General features: G+C 43.3%; 1 protein-coding gene across 10 annotated transcripts in view; it reads right to left on the bottom strand.

The window, feature by feature from the left end:
- Positions 1–20245, bottom strand: part of SUSD4 (sushi domain containing 4) — a 153352-nt gene that overhangs the window by 41251 nt on the left and 91856 nt on the right. For all 10 annotated transcript variants that reach the window (XM_063809907.1, XM_063809919.1, XM_063809920.1 and 7 more), the window contains 2 exons: positions 6368–6541; positions 2491–2679 (listed from right to left, as the gene is read on the bottom strand). In XM_063809907.1, coding sequence (XP_063665977.1) covers positions 2491–2679; positions 6368–6541 — 363 coding nt within the window. The remainder of the gene's footprint in view (positions 1–2490; positions 2680–6367; positions 6542–20245) is intronic.

Below are 20245 nucleotides of genomic sequence, written 5' to 3'. Positions count from 1 at the left end.
GCGACAGGTACCCTGAGTGTGACAGGCACATTGACAGCTGATGGATTGACAGTGAAAGAGGAACGGGAAAGGGACAGAAAACTCAAAGAGAAAGACTTCCACAGCAGAACTGTCCACACCATTACTGCAGGGGTCAGAGAGTTCTAACATATCTAAAAGCCCCTTAGAGCATCATAATTCCACAGCCCAGTGCAATAATTTTCACTATGTCATCAAGAAAAATCAAATTGTGCAAATCGTGTGCTTAGGAAGACAGAAAGATGAGGAGTTAAAAGTGTGGGTGATCTATGAAAAGGGTCGATTCCTTTGTGACAGTTCATCTATGTTGAATACCCTATGACAACAGTGCATAACTAAGGCACCATCTTTTAAAAAGATGATACACAATTAAAGTGGGAATGAGAGAAATGCAAACCTCTAGGCACATCTGGATAACTTGTTCACGAATCCTTACCTCTTAGTTTAACCCACTGCTTAATTCAACCCAGTTTCTATCAAGTCTTGAAAGAAATAATCCTTTAGTCCCCTCTGTGCCTCTCAGTTTAGAATCACCACTTTGTACCTTTAGCCAGTGTTGCATTGAAAGTGCTCACCAACAAATGCCATCAGATAATTTAAAGGGATGTCTATTGAAAACGGAGATGTAAACCTTATTAAAAAAACAAAAACCCTAGGGAAAAAAGACACTAAGTGGCCTTCCTGGCACAGGCAGCTGTCAGCCAGGGTTTTCCCATCTACTCATAGTGGAGGATGGCAGAGGAAAGGGGACATGTTAGGCCAGAAGACTCATTTTCAACCCAAAGCCACTCTCGGCTCCCTGTTTTTAACCTTAGATTTTGTTTTATGCCTATCCAATCATATTCTCTAGTCTCCATAAAGACTGCTTACAAGTCCCAAAATAAAGCTTATCAGAACCTGACTGCTTGAAACACATTTAAACCAAATTTGAAAAGATTTGAAAACAGGCATTTCAAATTGATAAAATCGTAACAACGATATCTTTAAAGGGCCCTCTCTGTCTGGTTATCTGAGTAGGGAGAAGCCTCCAGAACTAGGGAAGAGCCCCTTCCATCAGAGGTCCACGGCTTACCAGCAGCATCCAGATAACAGGAAGGCTATTCCCACTGGAAGCAAAAGAGATGACCTTGTCCCTTGAGGCTAGGGCGACCAGATTTAGGAAATAAAAATTCAAGACACTCAGTTATTAATATATTTGAATTTCAGATAAGCAAAGAATAATTTTTTATACTAAGTATGTCCCATATATTGACATGCTCATATTAAAACATTATTTGCTTATCTGAAATTCAAATTTATCTGTGTATCCTGTATTTTATCTGGCATCTCTAGGCTAGGCTCCAATTCCCTGGGGGATTTGCGATGGGTGGGAAGTGGAGTGAGGGGAGTTCTAATGATCAGCCTAGGAGTATGACAAAACCAATGGGAAGGGCTGGCCTTCTCGCTCCCTACCCTCCTTCCCCCATCCTTCTCCAAAGAGATTCCATGGCTCCAGCCAACCCCACTCCACATCCCTAGAGAGGCCGTCTCTGATCCTTCTGAGCAATAGTCACCCTCCATGACAGACGTCCTACCCTGACTTCCTCCCACACAGAGATGCACACTTGTAGAGATGCTGTAAACCTGTAAGAACTCATTTGTTTCCATATTCCATTGTTTTGCTTTGTTTCCCAAACAAGGCTGCAAATAGGATTTGAAGCGGCTCCTGACTTGAGGTTTCTTCACTTTTTTCTTTCCCCATATAGACCCCTCCTACCCACTATACTCAGATGCTGAGAAACACATTGGAGTTTGTTCTCTTCCGGCATACTTTCAAGATCTGAGTTAAAGCAAGAGCTGAACCAGCATGTCCAACTTGCCTAGCAGAAGTGTTTCTAGGCTTTTCCCCTGCAGACACTGCCTTGACTCTGCCAATGGAAGCCCTGTCCTTCTCACTACTTCATACTACTGATTAGTGGTCTTTAGTGAATCACAATCTATAGTCATAGAGATTTAATAAAAACAGGGAGGAAAGAGCTCTTGCTTTCAGGCATCCAAGGGTGTGCTTGCAGCAAAACATTTACAGCTAAGCCATAGAGTGCATGGAAATATGGAAGAAACATCGACACAATAATAAAATGAGGGGTGAGATTAATGACATGATACAATCTGTTCTCATTTGGTGCAGAGAAAATTAATTTTTGAAGACATTTCATTTAACTTTGCAATATTTTGTAATTTAACCTTTAATGTTCGCAACTTTTTCTTTTATCTGCTCTCCTCTTTAAGCCTAAGGATGAGGGAAGCAAGTTTTACATCTAATTGTAAATATGGCTTCACGGCAGCTGATCTCTGCTCTGGAGAAAAGTGAGAAAGATGTATTCAGAGAAGAAAAGTTATTGCCCATCATAATTCACAGCTCTTCCTCCTATTGATCTTCTTCCTCCCTTTAATAATACAAAATACAACTTCCGAAAGAATGAGATGTGTTACCTTCCAGAGCAAGGCACCGGGGTGGGCTGGACGACCAGATAAGGTTTTGTAAGCACTCAAGATACGCAGACCCATCAAGTTTAAATCCGGGAAAGCAGCGATAGGAGATCACAGTCCCCACAGGGAAGGAGGTCTGGAACTCAGAGATGTTTACATAGCCATTAGAAGAGGCTAGAGGTCTCAGGCAGCCTGTGGAAGGTGAAAGAAAAAGGGAAAGATTCCACTCTGTCATCTCTGTACATCGAAAAGTCACACAGAACACTGGAACTTTTTAGGATTCCCCCACCTCTGAAGGTGAAAATGGCACCACCTCTGAAGAATGAAGCACCTTGGTCTCAAATACTCAGGTTCCTTATTCTAGTTATCATGTAGGTATTTGCTCCGCTATTTGAAAATGGCACCAAGAGGGTCAGAGGAGTAGTTAAGACAGAGGGAGGGTGGTGAATGTCTGACTGTGGATTGTACACCCTCAGGCCAGGTGTTCTGGCTCTGACTGCGTTTCAGCATCACCTGAGAAGCTTTTATAAAACACCAGTACCTGGGCCCCATGCCCAGGCTCTGAGGACAGGTTGAGAACCACCGAGGTGCTGTAAGAGGAAAGAGACACCGCCAGTGGTTTCAGTGGTGGTGAGAGCAGCTTCAGAAGCTTAGGTTCCAAACTGAATTCCACTATAGTGGATTTGGGGACAGAAATCTGCCTGAGATGGTGGCCTTAAATTTCTGAAAACCCAGTTGTGTTTTATGTAAAACAGATGAGGAATCCCACAGTGTAGTGGTTCTCAAACTCGAGAATGATCCGGAGGGCTTGTTAGACACAGGCTGCTGGGCCCACCTGCAGAGCTTCTGTTTCAGCAGGTCTGGGGCAGAGGGAGCCTGACAACTGCACTGCCAACATCCAGGCACTGCTGCTGCTGCTGCCACTGCCAGGCTCGGGACCACACTCAGAACCACTGATGTCCTGAGTCTGTGCATCGAGCACAGCATGCTGTGTGCAATAGTGTGGAAGTGGGACCTGGATCCCACACTCCTTCTGTGAAACACTAAGCAGCCTGTTTGCCCTGAAGCCTGTGCAGCCAGTAGAACACTCCTGGTGGCAGAGAATTCTGTTGTGTGTGGCATCCACTGTGATCAGGGCATTTCTTATTGCTTCAGCAGTTTCACTGGAGAGAATAATGACACTGCAGAGCCGGTGTTCTTCCAGGAGAGAACTAATTGTGTGTGAAGTAAATAATGTATAATGAAAATACCCACTTTCCCTTCCAAGTCACCAGATACAGATTGTATGTGTCCCATGCACAGCAGCAGATGACTGAACCCTTCTCCTAAGCTGACTTTGTTGGACATTGTAAGTATCTTGAAGGGATCTCTCAGCAAATTGCTTTGGTTGAAACCCCAGTATATGGTGTCTGTGCATCAGAGCAGGTGAGGGTAAGGCGGGTGAAGAATTTGAGGCACTCACTGTCGTGGTTGGGCAGTGCCAATCCTGCACTGCTGTGTCCTGGGGCCATGGGGGTCTGCAGACCAAGCAGATCATAGCTTTGAACTGGCCAACATTTGGGATGCACCATACCCTAAAAGGTATGGAGCTCAGCCATCTTTGTAGACAGTCCCATAACCTTAGGTTAGTATTATTGTTTTCTTGAGCTGAAAACTGACAATGTTTATAGTAAAAGTGAAGTGTATGTGTGTTTATGTGGTGGGGAGGAGGTTGGGGATCAGGAATAAACAGACTCAATAATTGAGAAAAAAAGAGAAGCACATTAACGTGAACAAGTGAGTGCCTTAGAACCCTTAAGTGTAGTTCAAATGAGTTGGCACAAATGATTGTGCTCGCTCTTCTTCCTAGGAAGGAATTGTAGTTCTAAACTACCCACACAGATAAGCTGGTTTCTCTCAAATAAAAACTAACTCTGACTCAGAGTAAGGTTATAATTCATGCAGTTAACCAGAGGAGAAGGAAAGATATTCTCACTCTTGGTTAGAGACAGCCTGTCCTAAATATAACAGTCGAAAATGGGCTTCAACTCAATAGTTCAATGTGATTTCCATTTGCACTTCTAGATAATAGAGAGAGGCCTCCTCAGGCTTTAGCTCCTGGATCTATAGGTGCAAATAAAACTTAGAGAATGAAATGTCACTCTTAGGGCCAATTACATTCCCCCTGGGGGCTCAGAGGGGTGTCAGACTGTCCAAGGCAACTTCAGTTCCTTATTTCCTATGGTGTGCCAGGCAAGCAGCCAGTGAGCAACACTGGAGCAGTGGCAGCTCCAGCAGGCAGGACCTATCTTTCTGTGCAGCAAGGTGTGGGGTGCACTAGAGGGTAGGGCACAGGCCAGGGCACCCACCCCCTCTGTGGGACAGAGGCCTCTGAGGAGGAGCGAGAGGTGGGCAGGGCTTGCATCGTTTAAAGAAGCAGACCTCTGCAGGGTAACCGACTGGCTCTGTTGTTGCAGACCTAGAAAAGCTATGTCTTGACTGGGATTTGAGGAAGGGGAGGTGGAGAAAGGGCAACAGTGGCCAGAAAGAGCAGTAGGAAAGCCTGGGTCTAAAGCCTTAAAATGACACTTTGAGAGGCACACCAACGCAGGGTATTTCTTTTTTTAATCACTGGGGAAAAAAGAACTCCTAAAGGAGCATCTTGTATTTAAGTGACAGAAAAGGAAACAGAAAGGATGGGAGAACAAAAGGTTACGTGGAAAACAGGAAGGGAAGAAGTGGCTGCAGTCCGGGGTTGTTTTCCTGGCCATCACTCTGATCGTGTCGGAGGACTGAAACGGATCAGCAGGTAATAAAGTTTATTTGAATAAGCAGCCCAACTTAACAGCCAGCTGCTTGTTTTGTAGACATCTGAAAATGTAAATAAATCCTGTCTCCTTTAAAAATGCAACACAGAACATGCTCAGCAACACTGGCAGTTCCTGGGAGAGACCAGGGGAGCGTGACGGTCCGGGCTGCTTTCGTCCTTCTTATGCTCAAGCCTCTCTTCCTTCAAGGGGTCATGACTTTTAAGCTGTCATGTAAGGAAACTATTTATTTCCAAGAACAGGGCACCCAAAGCAATATCGGAGTATGCCAGCTGTGATTTCCAAGCACAAAGTTAACATTCATCTCAGCTTGAGCACGCTGGTGCTTTTGGAGCAAATGAGATTGCTCTCCTTCTCCTTCAAATTATGAATTATGCATTGCCTTCTTGGTTCTCTGGTCGAAGTCACACGTCAAAAAATAAAATCAGAATTACTCTGAACTTGAGGGTTTATTTTCACAAACAGGGCCCTCTATGATGGCCCAGGCAAATCTAAAAAAATGCAAGGGAATAAATATTCACCAGGTTGTTTGGATGAAATTTGAATTTGATAATTTTTCTGCTCTTCATGCATTATACATATATATATATATATATATATATATATATATACATATATGAACACTGTTAAGAGAAAACAGCCTCTGTTTAAGATTGGCTTTAACTGTATTTTCACCACTACTGAAATAAGTATAAATGCTCTGTTATTTCCATTAAATATATAATAGTTCATCATTATGTTAGCAGCTCAGTTACAAGTCTCCTGATTCTTAAACTACTTTTGATATTTTGGAGTAAAAGAGACATCCAACATTCCAAGGAATAAGGTGTTTCCTGTTTATCCTTTAAAAATGGGTGTATGGAGCTGAGCAAGCTACAAGGAGTGGTGATGGAGAGTCTAAGAACAGAGCTTTGGCAATTGTAGTAAAGATGCAACTGGATCCATGTGGGGTAGATGGCTTTGTTCATTTCACCCATCATCTCTATCACTTTATTAGATAAACATGTACACAGTCTACAATAAAGTCCGAGGGAATAATAGCCCAGCTGAGAACTGAAGCATCAGTCCCGTACCTTGACAGATGGGCAGATTATTCCACGTTCCATCATCGCGACATAATGAAACCATATTGTGTAGGTCGGGGTACCGGATCTTGAATCCTTCATGACAAGTGATGATTAGCTTCTCTCCATGTCTATATGTCTTGTTATGAATCTCAGCATCTTCGATTTGAGGGATACGGCAATCTGCATTTTGTAAAAGGTACACATTATTTTTGGAATTTTAAAACGGTTGTGGTTCACAGCTTCACGAGAAAGCTCTTATTTTCAGACTTGGTCTCAACCTACACAGCAATCTGATAAATGGTACCTCATTTGTCACTAGGCTCAGGTGCCAATGACGAGCAGAAGAGGTGGCTTCACGGGAGTAACGAGAAGGTGGCTCAAAAAGAGGGACCCAGGGCGTGGGGATCCAACCACAAAAAGAACTTTATTTCCTGCCTGTGACACTTCAAACCGTACAGCTGATCTTATGAACAATTTTGGAAGTAAGTGGAAAAAGAGAAGTGTTGAGGATTAGCCTGAACTATCTGGTTACATACTTTACTTTGTTTGTGGACAGAACAGAACACAGTGTGGCCTGATGGGCTAGTCTCACAGCTGCCCAGCCATGCCACCTCTGTCTAAGGGTCCCGGCCCTGAGCCTGATAAGAAAATATGCTTTGCAAAACAGCACAGGGGTTGAGCTGTGGCTGTGTTTGCCATTAGCATTTCCTGTCCACCTTATCTGTTTAAAAAGAGATAACAGATAGAGCAGCACACACTACTGCCAATCTCACAAAGGCTCAGAGCAAGCCACTGTGCTGCCTCCTAAAAATGGAGTAAGAGTAAAAGGCACGTGTATAGGAGAAGAGGCAAGGCTGGGGGCTGGGGGAGGAGAATGCCAGTGAAGGAACGACGAGCCCATGCCATGCAGCAAATGATAAGAAGATCAAATAAAATGAAAAAGTGATCATTACCAACTTCCAACTGCATCTACTTCCAGTTCACTGTGCAGGCCACGCCACCCCTTGCTGCCAAGTTGGGATCCCACTTCCACCCTAAACACTGCCTAAGTCATCCCAACTGGTTTAAGGCACATTGATCGCAATGTGTCTCTCTCCATCTCTTATGAGCACATGTCTGTTTAATGTTTCTGGTTTTATATGCATACGTGTTTGTAAGCATGACCTACAGATGGGTTATGTTCCAAATTTGTTGATTCTTAACTTTTTAAAACAAGGCAGAAACCAAGAACAGCATTTTGTGAATCATAGAAATTTCCTCCAGAAATTTCTCAACGCTTTAAAAGATTGTAGGTCTCTTATCCATTCCCCAAATCCTACAAAATCCACAATATGGCCAGAATAGTACTAACAGGAACCCTCACCTTTAAGTTGCTCTAAGCTTTGAACTGTCGGCTCTGAGGCACTTGGCCCTGGAAGCCCTGATGTGAGTGGAAGAGAAGGGAAATGCTGTGGCTAGTGGGTGAGTGGGTGACTCTCGTGGCTAGGAACTTTGGTGGCTCAGAAAAGGGTACATCCAGGAGCTAGGAGGTGGGGTTGGGGCTGGGTTTACTGGGAGAAATGGGAAGTATGGCACAACAGACTTCAGAAAATAGGATGTCAATGATGGGAAAGACTCAGGCAGACAGGGGCTTCCAAGTTAGAGGAGAGCTTGGCAGCTGGGGATGCAGGGGTGGTGGCTGTTCACTGCCTGCATGGGTCACCTGAAGTCAAATGCTTGTAAGCCCAGGTCTGCCCTTATCTCAGCCTTTGTCACCACCATTAGCTTGAGAGCAGGGACTGTGTTGCTCACTTCCTCTGACCCTCCTGCCATGCTTCTGACCTGCGCACACACCTGGCAAAAGAGTGCCGAAAGGAGTTCTCTGAACCTCTGCCCAAGCAAGCTGTGAGGGCACAGCCCTCTGGAGCACGGCTAACAGGCTTGGGGCACAGCCCTGCAGCTCAGCCTTCCCTGAGGACACCTGTCATCAGGCCTTCCCTTTGCCCATGATTTCAACAAAGAGAGTCTGGGCTGAAGAACTGTGTTCTGGCTTTGGTTTTACCTTTCATATTTATGTTTCAGGCCGCGAAAAGGGGTTTTCTTTTCCTTTTGAGACAGAGTCTCACTCTGTCACCCAGGCTGGAGTGCAGTGGCATAATCTCGGCTCACTGCAACCTCCACCTCGCAGGTCCAAGAGATTATTCTGCCTCAGCCTCCCGAGCAGCTGGGACTACAGGTGCATGCCACTGTGCCCAGATAATTTTGTATTTTTAGTAGAGATGGAGTTTCACCATATCAGCCAGGATGTTCTCGAACTCCTGACCTCATGATCCACCCGCCTTGGCATCCCAACGTGCTGGGATTACAGGTGTAAGCCATCACGCCCAGCCTGAAAAGGGGTTTTCTAACTGTTCATGTTTAACAAACAGTTTTCCTGCTAGCATAGTTGAATTCCCCAGAATCAACCCCAATCCCAGAATAATCCTAACTGGGGTCACAAGATCATTGACAATTCTTTGCACACTGCTGCTGCCTTAATAGAAAATGTGAATTACGTTTTTTTCAATCGCACTGTACAGAAATTATTCACAGCAAATAAAAACACATTTATCAAGGCATCCGTCTGTAAAATCTTGGCTGTAAATAGGTACTGCGGCAGTAATTTACACATTGAAACAACTATTTTCATGATTGATTTAAAACTTGTTCAGCAATTAGCTAGTATACTCAGGAGGTGGCCAGCTATAGAGAATAAAGTCAATGGATAGAAGCGTCCCTTTGGGCATTATGGACACGTGGACATTGGCTGGCTGGGAGCAGAAGCACCCAAGCCTTGTTTCTAAGAGTGATTTCTCAGCATAGTGTTGTGTAATGTAGAACGCTTTCAACTTCTAGTTAGAGCTAAAGTTTCCCCAAACATGGCATGGGGACTATTGCAGAATATAAGACACAGGGTTAGAGGGAATTCACAGCTTCCTGAATCCCAGCGATGATGTGCCCTCCTGAAAGAAGAGTCACCATAGGGAGTGATGCCAGGCCAATTTACTATGTGGGAGGAGCCACATATCAACTAGGGAGTAAGAAGTAGGGTCCAAATCCCAACAAGGGGAAGAGGCCAGGAGGGGCAGTGCCCTAGGAATGAGTACAAAACAAACACAGATCAGCTCTATCAAAAAAGTTAACCTTGACAGAGAAAACATTATCCAGAGCCTTTATGATTTCTTTACCCACAAAGTCTGGCATCTGATCCTCCCCCTAAAGGAGGGTGAAGTAGGAAGAAAGAATCTAGAAAAAAGTATGTGCCCAGTGAGTTCTCTGTAGTAGTGAAAAACCATGGACCTTCTTTCCACAGAAAAAAAGAATCTAGGATCTTTAGTGTCTGACAGTAAATGTCTAATATCCATCAATTCTGAAGTCTCAAACAGAAATAACATAATTTTCTATAGCATAAACTAATCTAGTCAATAGAAAGAATTTTGAAGGCAGGTGGCTCGCCCCTATAATCCCAACACTTTGGGAGGCCGAGGTGGGTGGATCACCTGAGGTCAGGAGTTTGAGACCAGCCTGGCCAACATGGTGAAACCCCGTCTCTACTAAAAATATAAAACTTAGCCAGGCGTGGTGGCACATGCCTATAATCCCAGCTACTCGGGAGGCTGAGGCAGGAGAATCGCTTGAACCTGGGAGGTGGGGGTTGCAGTGAGCCAAGATCACACCACTGTACTCTACAAAAATATTCATCAAAATCTGCTTCTGTCCTATTGAATCTGGTCAACAATTAGAACTTACGTGTATGAGGCATAAATAGGCCATTCAGGGTGTAACTTGAGGGATATCAAAGCCTTCCATTCTGGAGATCATCTTTCACCAGCCCAACACTGTCATTATTTCTATATCCTGCTTCTGGTAACAATGGGGATTCAATATAGTGAATAAATAAAAGAAGGAGTAAAAGATCCTAAGGCAGCATTGCATATTTATACCCAAGTACAAATTAATTTATCAGATTAGTTAGCAGAGAGCAGCGCCTAAGGGATGGAGCAGAAATAGTAACAGTAAAAGAAATCTTAAAGAAAATGTGCCATACATAGGATTTACTGTTCTTTAAAAGTTAGTTATACTTGAAAATGAATCCAATTCCTTCAACACACCAAGTTTTGACATTAATACTCCCCCAAAACTGTTCCCAGGAACATGAATACATAATACACGCTCAAGAGATTCACAATCCACAGAGTAGATTAAAGGCTCGAAAGGTCTTACTGTAAAGAATTCTACTTAATTTTGTTTAAACCAGCATTTGTCAAGCTTGTTTATTCATCCAGCTGTTCATTCATCCATTTTATGAATTACAGAGCACTGACTCTAGGCTCAGGGTGTCCTGGGTGCTGGGGATAAAGAGTCAAGGGCCTTACTCTTACAGCACTTGCATGGAAGAAGACTGCAAATGGGCAAATTAACAGCTAAAGGTTCTAGAAAGTAGCAGGCAACACTTACTGCCACGATGAACACATAGCAAAGTGACATGATAGGGACTGACTCAGGAACTCTTTTAATTTGGGCAGATAGGAAAGGGGCCACTGAGGAAATGACATTTATTAAGCTGAGATCTGAATGACAAGAACAACTTAATTACATATGGGTCTTGGAGAAGAACATGTTAGGCAGTGGCAACAGCTAGTGCAAAGGCCACGAAAGAGCTTGGTGTCCTTAAAAACACTAAAGAAGACCTGTGTATTTGGAATATAGTGACCAAGAAGGGGAGGGACAGGCCAGATCATGCAGGGCTTTGTAGATTAGGGCAGGGAATTATTTTAGTGTGATAGGGAGTTACTGGGGTTTGTTAAGCATGGGCCAAGGCATGATCTGATTTATATCCTCAAAGGGTTTGCCATATGTACAGTAAAGGATTAACTTACCCAAGGAGAGGTTTAGGCATTTGCCCTCAGCTCCTGAGAGGTAACCTTTAGCCCCTGGAATGTCTGGCTTGAGATGAGTGTCTTTGTTTGTCTGGGGGCTCTGGGCCACGCTAGACAGATTATGCCAACAGTATGATGTATGGCAGGGGCCTTCGCCATGCCATCTGGTCCATGCTAACATGGATTTTAGTCCATGCTAACATGTGATTTAAGCTTTGGGCCATGGGCCATGCAGTATCAGCTCAACTTCTGGAGGGAGAGGGAACTAAGATCAGCCACACTGTGGTCAGCCATGCCCACGTGACTAAGCCCTGATTAAAACTCTGGACACTAAAGCTTGGTGAGTTTCCCTGGTTGTCAACACTTTGTGTATATTGTCATACATTGTTGCTGGAAAAAAGAGGTGTTGTCCATATAGCCCCACTGGAAGAGAACTGAAAGCTCATGTCTGGTGACTCCTGGACCCTGCCCTATGCACCTCTTCCCTTGGCTGATTTAATCTATGTCCTTTCATTGTAAAAAGCCTTAGCCATGAGTAGAATAGTTTTCCTGAGTTCTGTGAGTCTGAGTTCCTGAGTCCTAGTGAATTTTTGAACCTGATGGTGGTCTCAGGGAGCCCAGATTTATAGCTGGTATCACAAGTGAGGGGGGTCTTGGGGACTCTGAACTTAGTACCACAGAATGCTTTTTTCACTTACTATCCACTAACATCCCTCAGGAGCACTGTTCCATATCAGTGCCATTCCACTCTTCTGCTGTTCTAAAGAACTGTCATTCCAGCACAGCTCAGAGCACACTGTCCCAACCACCACAATTTACTCAGGATCGGGCCAAAGAAGCTGAATGAAACCAACTGAGACAAATGATTTGACCATCAGCAATTAACGAAAGGCAGAGAAAACGAGGGGCAAGAATCGATGCTCTTCAGAGATGACTGGAGAGAGAGGATGCTTCATAGAACAGGAGGCACCACCATGAGGGATAGTTTTGCTTTGGGAGCAGGGCTGGTCCAGGTTGTTTCTTTCATATTTAAAGGACATTGACTCTTTGAAACCTGAAGAGGAACTGGAACCAGACACTTAAGACCTTTTGGCTTGCAGCTGAAGGTAGTTAGGCCTTGGCTTAAACTCACTGAGAAAAAGCCCCGTGAAAAACAGTTGGTCAAAGAAAAGTTATTATAATAAGCATGCTTCTTGTACTTAGTGTCTTTGTCTGGTGCATAGATTGGAATACTTTATTTATTTGTGGTTGACAAAGGCAATTAGTAGATTCGTATTTCATTATTTAAAACATTCATTTCTATATTTAACTCATTGAGGGCAATTATTTGTGGGTTCTTAGCTATTCACTTGGAGGGACTGAGACTGCTACACATTCTTCTAAGCCCACATGGAACATTTACAAAAAATGACCATACCTGGACAATAAAGAAAGCCTCAAAAACATTTCAAAACAACAAAATCATAGAGCTCTTTTTTTTCTGGCCACAATGAAATAAAGATAGAAATGAATAGTTAGAAAATCTCCATATTTTGGGAAACTGAGTAGTACCTTTCTAAACAACCTATGAGTCCAAAAATACTGACTGTTCAGTGCTGTGTACACTGCTATATGTGTTTTATTTCATATATTTTTTAAAAGTTAAAACAACAACAATAGAATTAATCCAGAAAGAAGAACAAGGACATCACTGCCTATGTAGCTGTCTTTCCCAGCTCATCTGGAGCCTCTGGGCCTGGCAAGTAGAGAGTGCTTAACAGAATTCTGGGGAGTGAACGACTAAACATATTGGGGGTGGTGCTGAAATTCTCAAAAGCATAAAACCTCAAATATTTGCCAGAAAATTTTCAGAAGACAATTTGACCTCTGAATGTAGGTTATGTAGGTTGTTGGAAAAACTGGGTTTGATTCAGAGTTTTGTCCTAGAAGGCAAATCTAACCTGATTTCTTGCTTTTCTCTTAATAAACCCAATTTTAATTATTTTATCTTTAAAGAAACTTTAAGGTCACTTTCCACCTTCTGGAAAGTTCAACAACAAGGAAGTGACAGAAAGCACTTTAAGGCCAGAGGTGAACTCACAAGAAAAATAAAAGAAGGCATGTCAAATGCCCTTCTCATGGGCTGATGACTTCCAGAGGTTCTACCCCATGTCTCATGCTCTGCTCATAGAGTGCACACGGTAAGCATCTCAAGGAATCCTCTGAGGCTCCACAACATGAGAATCACCTGGAAATGCCTGGTAAATTCCGATTCTTTGTTGCATACAAGCATCTGAGCTTGGGGCCTGGAAATGTGCCTTTTTTTATGGCTCCCCGCCCCCGCCCCCGGCAATTACCATGAAGTCAAACACTGAGAACCACCATGTGATGGGCTATGCAAGGTCAGTCTGCGTGACTGAATAGACTGAAGAACAGCAATCAAAACTCAAAGGCTGGCTTGGAATTTAACAAGCCCTGGCCCATCTCTTAGCAGGTGTCTCAGACAAATGTAATAAAGAAGAACAGAATCTAATCCACGCAAGCTGGGGCACCAAGGCACATCGAGGCCTCACACTCTTGCAGACCCAGCATGGGGTTCCAAGGAGATCTGAATCAGTAATAGGACTCACAAGATGCTGCCTGAAAGCCTCGGTCAGCCCCCAAACTGCTCAAAGACTGGCATGAGAGAAGATGAATTTCAACTGCAGTGGGTTTGGAAGGCCTCGAGTGGGGGTAGGTCTGCATTTTTCATAAGTAGCCAACATAATTCTGGATAGTTTCAGTTGCAAGCTTGTGAAAAACTGCTTTCTGAGGAAATCCCCCCCAAGTCAGTTTGGTGTTCAGGGTTGCTAACAGTCACTGTGCGACCTTTACACAGGCTCTGACAAGGATCTGTGTATGTGCTGATGATGTTGTTGTTCTCCATTTGCCTGACAATTCTGGGACTTTGAGCAACTCCCTACCTCCACAGCCCCTGTACAGAAAGAGTGAGGTCTCAGCACTCACGTGTGCAAGACCGCATGAGGCAGCTGGTTCAGGAGGAACAGCTGTCAAGTCAAGATTTGCACTTACTGGGGGCTTGGTTGCACAGGCTTGAGAAGCCTTGTCTGTGGTGGTCCACCTGTCATCTTGCAACCATCATAACTGATCATTTCTGTCACTTATCTTTGCAGGATTTGCCTTGACCTGACCTGATATTATTTCCTATGGATTTTCTTTCCCTTTCAAGTCTGGCCACATTTAAGTTAAATAAATATTTTAGAAAACAAAAACTAAACTCACATGGAAGCCACAAGGGAGCAAGTACAGGATAGCAGTGGCTTCTGTTAACAGCAGCATAAATAAGAAATGACAGTGGTCCTGGGGACAGGTAGAAGCATCCCTCTGCTCCTTCCCTTCTTAGGAGATGGAAAATGAGGATAGAATATCTTGGGGGAAGACATGCAAATACTTGCCCTTGTGGGCACAGGCTGTCATTTCTGATAATCCACATCTAAGGCAATAAGAAAGAAATTTTAGATGATAGAGAATGCACATGAGAAAAAAAATCCCAAATAAAATATTTTTAAAGCATCCATCTGTTTTGATGAAGGCTCTGGAGCTAGAAGACAGCTCACTTAACATATAAGTAATTGGAAACATGAGTATGACCACCCCGCTTTTGAAAAATGCCTGCACCCCACAGTTTCAATGAATAAAGGAGTTATCTGCCAATTTTACTGCCGGCTTTAGCTTATGAGTTGAGCTGAATCTTTTAATTAAAAATTTATAATGTAATAATAATACTTAAACTCATATTGCACCTTTTCCCCAGGAAGCTCAAAGAACCTTCTTAACATCAAATTATTCATCTTTTATAGCAATCCTGGTCAGGTCTATGGGAGCCAAAATATTTTAGCGAGTACTTAAAAATAATGCTTGATGAATGGATGATATTTTTTTTTCCTTTTTGCACTCTGCAAGGAACCGAGACAAGGTTAAGCATGGAGACAGAGCAAACTGGAGCTGTGGCAGGAACAGCTCTTCCTCCTGTGCTCCTTGCCACCTTTAGCCACAATCAGGTAACCAGGGAGCCTGGGACAAAAAGCACAGGTGGAAGGGATCCCTGGTTGCACACTGAAATTACCTTGGATCCCTTGAAAAGAGATCCCTGGTTGTGCCCAGGCATAGGCTGAAATACCTATGCCTGGGCTCCCACTACCCAGAACAATTAAAATAGAGTCACTTGAAGTGGGTCTCAGGCACTTCTATTTTTAAAAGTTCTGCAAGTGATCCTGACAGGCAGCCTGGGTTGCACACCACCAGGATATAGAAAGAGCACTGGACAAGGAGTCAAGACAATTCTCTAATTCCCAGCTTTCCTGCTGTGTGACTTCTATAAGTCACTAAAGCTCTTATATGGTTCAGTGTCTCCATTTGGAAAATGACAACACTGACATTTCTGATTCTAAGAATTAAACATCTCTAAGGATCTTTGTTGAACACTAGAGAAAATTATGTTATTCTCCCTTCTTACAAAGCAATATCAGACCATATCCCTAAATTAGTGAGTCTCAAACATTTTTATGTGTAAGAATCAGCTGGGAGATTTTTTTTTTAAATGCAGATTCCTTGGCCCCACCCTTAGCATTCTAATGCAGGAGGTCTGAATATGTACTTTTCCTAAGTTCTGATGCAGGTAGTCCTTGGCACATACTTTAAGAACCAGTCCCGAGTTCCAAGATGGCTGAATAGGAACAGCTCCGGTCTATGGTTCCCAGCATGAGCAACGCAGAAGACAGAAGATTTCTGCATTTCCATCTGAGGTACCAGGTTCATCTCACTGGGGCTTGTCAGACAGTGGGGGTAGGACAGTGGGTGCAGCCCACCGAGTGTGAGCCAAAGCAGGGCGAGGCATCACCTCACCCAGGAAGCACAAGGGGTCAGGGAATTCCCTTTCCTAGCAAAGGGGAGGGGTGACAGATGGCACCTGGAAAATTGGGTCACTCCCATCCTAATACTGCGCTTCTCAAACGGTCTTAGCAAACGGCACACCAGGAGATTATATCCCACGCCTGACTCGGAGGGTCCCACACCCACAGAGCCTTGCTCGTTACTAGCACAGCAGTCTGAGATCGAACTGCAAGGCAGCAGCGAGGCTGGGGGAGGGGTGCCCACCATTGCTGAGGCTTGAGAAGGTAAACAAAGCAGCCTGGAAGCTCGAACTGGGTGGAGCCCACCACTGCTCAAGGAGGCCTGCCTGCCTCTGTAGACTCCACCTTTTGGGGCAGGGCATAGCTGAACAAAAGGCAGCAGAAACCTCTGCAGACTTAAATGTCCCTGTCTGACAGCTTTGAAGAGAGTACTGTGGTTCTCCCAGCACGGAGTTTGAGATCTGAGAACGGACAGACTGCCTCCTCAAGTGGGTCCCTGACCCCCAAGTAGCCTAACTGGGAGGCACCCCCCAAGTAGGGGCAGACTGACACCTCACACGGCTGGGTACCCCTCTGAGACAAAGCTTCCAGAGGAACGATCAGGTAGGAACATTTGCTGTTCAGCAATATTTGCTGTTCTGCAGCCTCCACTGCTGATACCCAGGCAAACAGGGTCTGGAGTAGACCTCCAGCTAACGCCAACAGACCTGTAGCTGTTAGAAGGGTCCTGATTGTTAGAAGGAAAACTAACAAACAGAAAGGACATCCACACCAAAACCCCATCTGTACGTCACCATCATCAAAGACCAAAGGTAGATAAAACCACAAAGATGGGGAGAAAACAGAGCAGAAAAGCTGAAAATTCTAAAAATCAGAGCACCTCTCCCCCTCCAAAGGAACGCAGCTCCTTGCCACCAATGGAACAAAGCTGGATGGAGAATGACTTTGACAAGTTGAGAGAAGAAGGCTTCAGACGATCAAACTTCTCCGACCTAAAGGAGGAAGTTCAAACCCAATGCAAAGAAGCTAAAAACCTTGAAAAAAGATTAGATGAATGGCTAACTAGAATAACCAGTGTAGAGAAGTCCTTAAATGACCTGATGGTATCAGCGATGGAAGATGAAATGAATGAAATGAAGCGAGAAGGGAAGTTTAGAGAAAAAAGAATAAAAAGAAATGAGCAAAGCCTCCAAGAAATATGGGACTTTGTGAAAAGACCAAATCTACGTCTCATTGGTGTACCTGAAAGTGATGGGGAGAATGGAACCAAGTTTGAAAACACTCTGCAGGGTATTATCCAGGAGAACTTCCCCAATCTAGCAAGGCAGGCCAACATTCAAATTCAGGAAATACAGAGAATGCCACAAAGATACTCCTCGAGAAGAGCAACTCCAAGACACATAATTGTCAGATTCACCAAAGTTGAAATGAAGGAAAAAATGTTAAGGGCAGCCAGAGAGAAAGGTTAGGTTACCCACAAAGGGAAACCCATCGGACTAACAGCGGATCTCTCGGCAGAAACTCTATGAGCCAGAACAGAGTGGGGGCCAATATTCAACATTCTTAAAGAAAAGAATTTTCAACCCGGAATTTCATATCCAGCCAAACTAAGCTTCAAAAGTGAAGGAGAAATAAAATCCTTTACAGACAAGCAAATGCTGAGAGATTTTGTCACCACCAGGCCTGCCCTACAAGAGCTCCTGAAGGAAGCACTAAACATGGAAAGGAACAATCGGTACCAGCCACAGCTAAAACATGAAAAATTGTAAAGACCATCGATGCTAGGAAGAAACTGCATCAACTAATGAGCAAAATAACCAGCTAACATCATAATGACAGGATCAAATTCACACATAACAATATTAACCTTACATGTAAATGGGCTAAATGCTCCAATTAAAAGACACAGACTGGCAAATTGGATAAAGAGTCAAGACCCATCAATGTACTGTATTCAGGAGACCCATCTCACATGCAGATACACACATAGGCTCAAAATAAAGGGATGGAGGAAGATCTACCAAGCAAATGGAAAACAAAAAAAGGCAGGGGTTGCAATCCTGGTCTCTGATAAAACAGACTTTAAACCAACAAAGATCAAAAGAGACAAAGAAGGCCATTACATAATGGTAAAGGGATCAATTCAACAAGAAGAGCTAACTATCTTAAATATACATGCATGCAATACAGGAGCACCCAGATTCATAAAGCAAGTCCTTAGAGATCTACAAAGAGACTTAGACTCCCACACAATAATAATGGGAGACTTTAACACCCCACTGTCAACATTACACAGACCAACGAGACAGAAAGTTTACAAGGATATCCAGGAATTGAACTCAGCTCTGCACCAAGTGGACCTAATAGGCATCTACAGAACTCTCCACCCCAAATCAACAGAATATACATTCTTTTCAGCACCACATCGCACTTATTCCAAAATTCACCACATAGTTGGAAGTAAAGCACTCCTCAGCAAATGTAAAAGAATAGAAATTATAACAAACTGTCTCTCAGACCACAGTGCAATCAAACTAGAACTCAGGATTAAGAAACTCACTCAACACTGCTCAACTACATGGAAACTGAACAACCTGCTCCTGAATGACTACTAGTTACATAACGAAATGAAGGCAGAAATAAAGATGTTCTTTGAAACCAATGAGAACAAAGACAAAACATACCAGAATCTCTGGGACACATTTAAAGCAGTGTGTAGAGGGAAATTTATAGCACTAAGTGCCCACAAAAGAAAGCAGGAAAGATCTAAAATAGACTCCCTAACATCACAATTAAAAGAACTAGAGAAGCAAGAGCAAACACATTCAAAAGCTAGCAGAAGGCAAGAAATAACTAAGATCAGAGGAGAACTGAAGGAAATAGAGGCACAAAAAACCCTTCAAAAAATCAATGAATACAGGAGCTGGTTTTCTGAAAAGATTAACAAAATTCATAGACTGCTAGCAAGACTAATAAAGAAGAAAAGAGAGAAGAATCAAATAGACACAATAAAAAATGATAAAGGGGATATCACCACCAATCCCACAGAAATACAAACTACCATCAGAGAATACTATAAACAACTCTACGCAAATAAACTTGAAAATCTAGAAGAAATGGATAAATTCCTCGACACATACACTCTCCCAAGACTAAACCAGGAAGAAGTTTAATCCCTGAATAGACCAATAACAGGCTCTGAAATTGAGGCAATAATTAATAGCCTACCAACCAAAAAAAGTCCAGGACCAGATGGATTCACAGCTGAATTCTACCAGAGGTACAAGGAGGAGCTGGTACCAGTCCTTCTGAAACTATTCCAATCAACAGAAAAAGAGGGAATCCCCCCTAACTCATTTTATGAGGCCAGCATCATCCTGATACCAAAGCCTGGCAGAGACACAACAAAAAAAGAGAATTTTAGACCAATATCCCTGATAAACATCGATGCAAAAATCCTCAATAAAATACTGGCAAACCGAATCCAGCAGCACATCAAAAAGCTTATCCACCATGATCAAGTGGGCTTCATCCCTAGGATGCAAGGCTGGTTCGACATACGCAAATCAATAAACGTAATCCAGCATATAAACAGAACCAAAGACAAAAACCACATGATTATCTCAATAGACATGGAAAAGGCCTTTGACAAAATTCAACAACCCTTCATGCTAAAAACTCTCAATAAATTAGGTATTGATGGGATGTATCTCAAAATAATAAGAGCTATTTATGACAAACCCACAGCCAATATCATACTGAATGGGCAAAAACTGGAAGCATTCCCTTTGAAAACTGGCACAAGACAGGGATGCCCTCTCTCACCACTCCTATTCAACATAGTGTTGGAAGTTCTGGCCAGGGCAGTCAGGCAGGAGAAAGAAATAAAGGGTATTCAATTAGGAAAAGAGGAAGTCAAATTGTCCCTGTTTGCAGATGACATGATCGTATATTTAGAAAACCCCATTGTCTCAGCCCAAAATCTCCTTAACCTGATAAGCAACTTCAGCAAAGTCTCAGGATGCAAAATCAATGTGCAAAAATCACAAGCATTCTTATACACCAATAACAGACAGAGAGCCATATCATGAGTG

Source organism: Pan troglodytes, chromosome 1 (assembly GCF_028858775.2).
Source record: "Pan troglodytes isolate AG18354 chromosome 1, NHGRI_mPanTro3-v2.0_pri, whole genome shotgun sequence".
In the NCBI taxonomy this organism is placed as follows: Eukaryota; Metazoa; Chordata; class Mammalia; order Primates; family Hominidae; genus Pan; species Pan troglodytes.
Note: the sequence above shows the minus strand (reverse complement) of the source record. Positions and strands in the feature narration are given on the sequence as shown.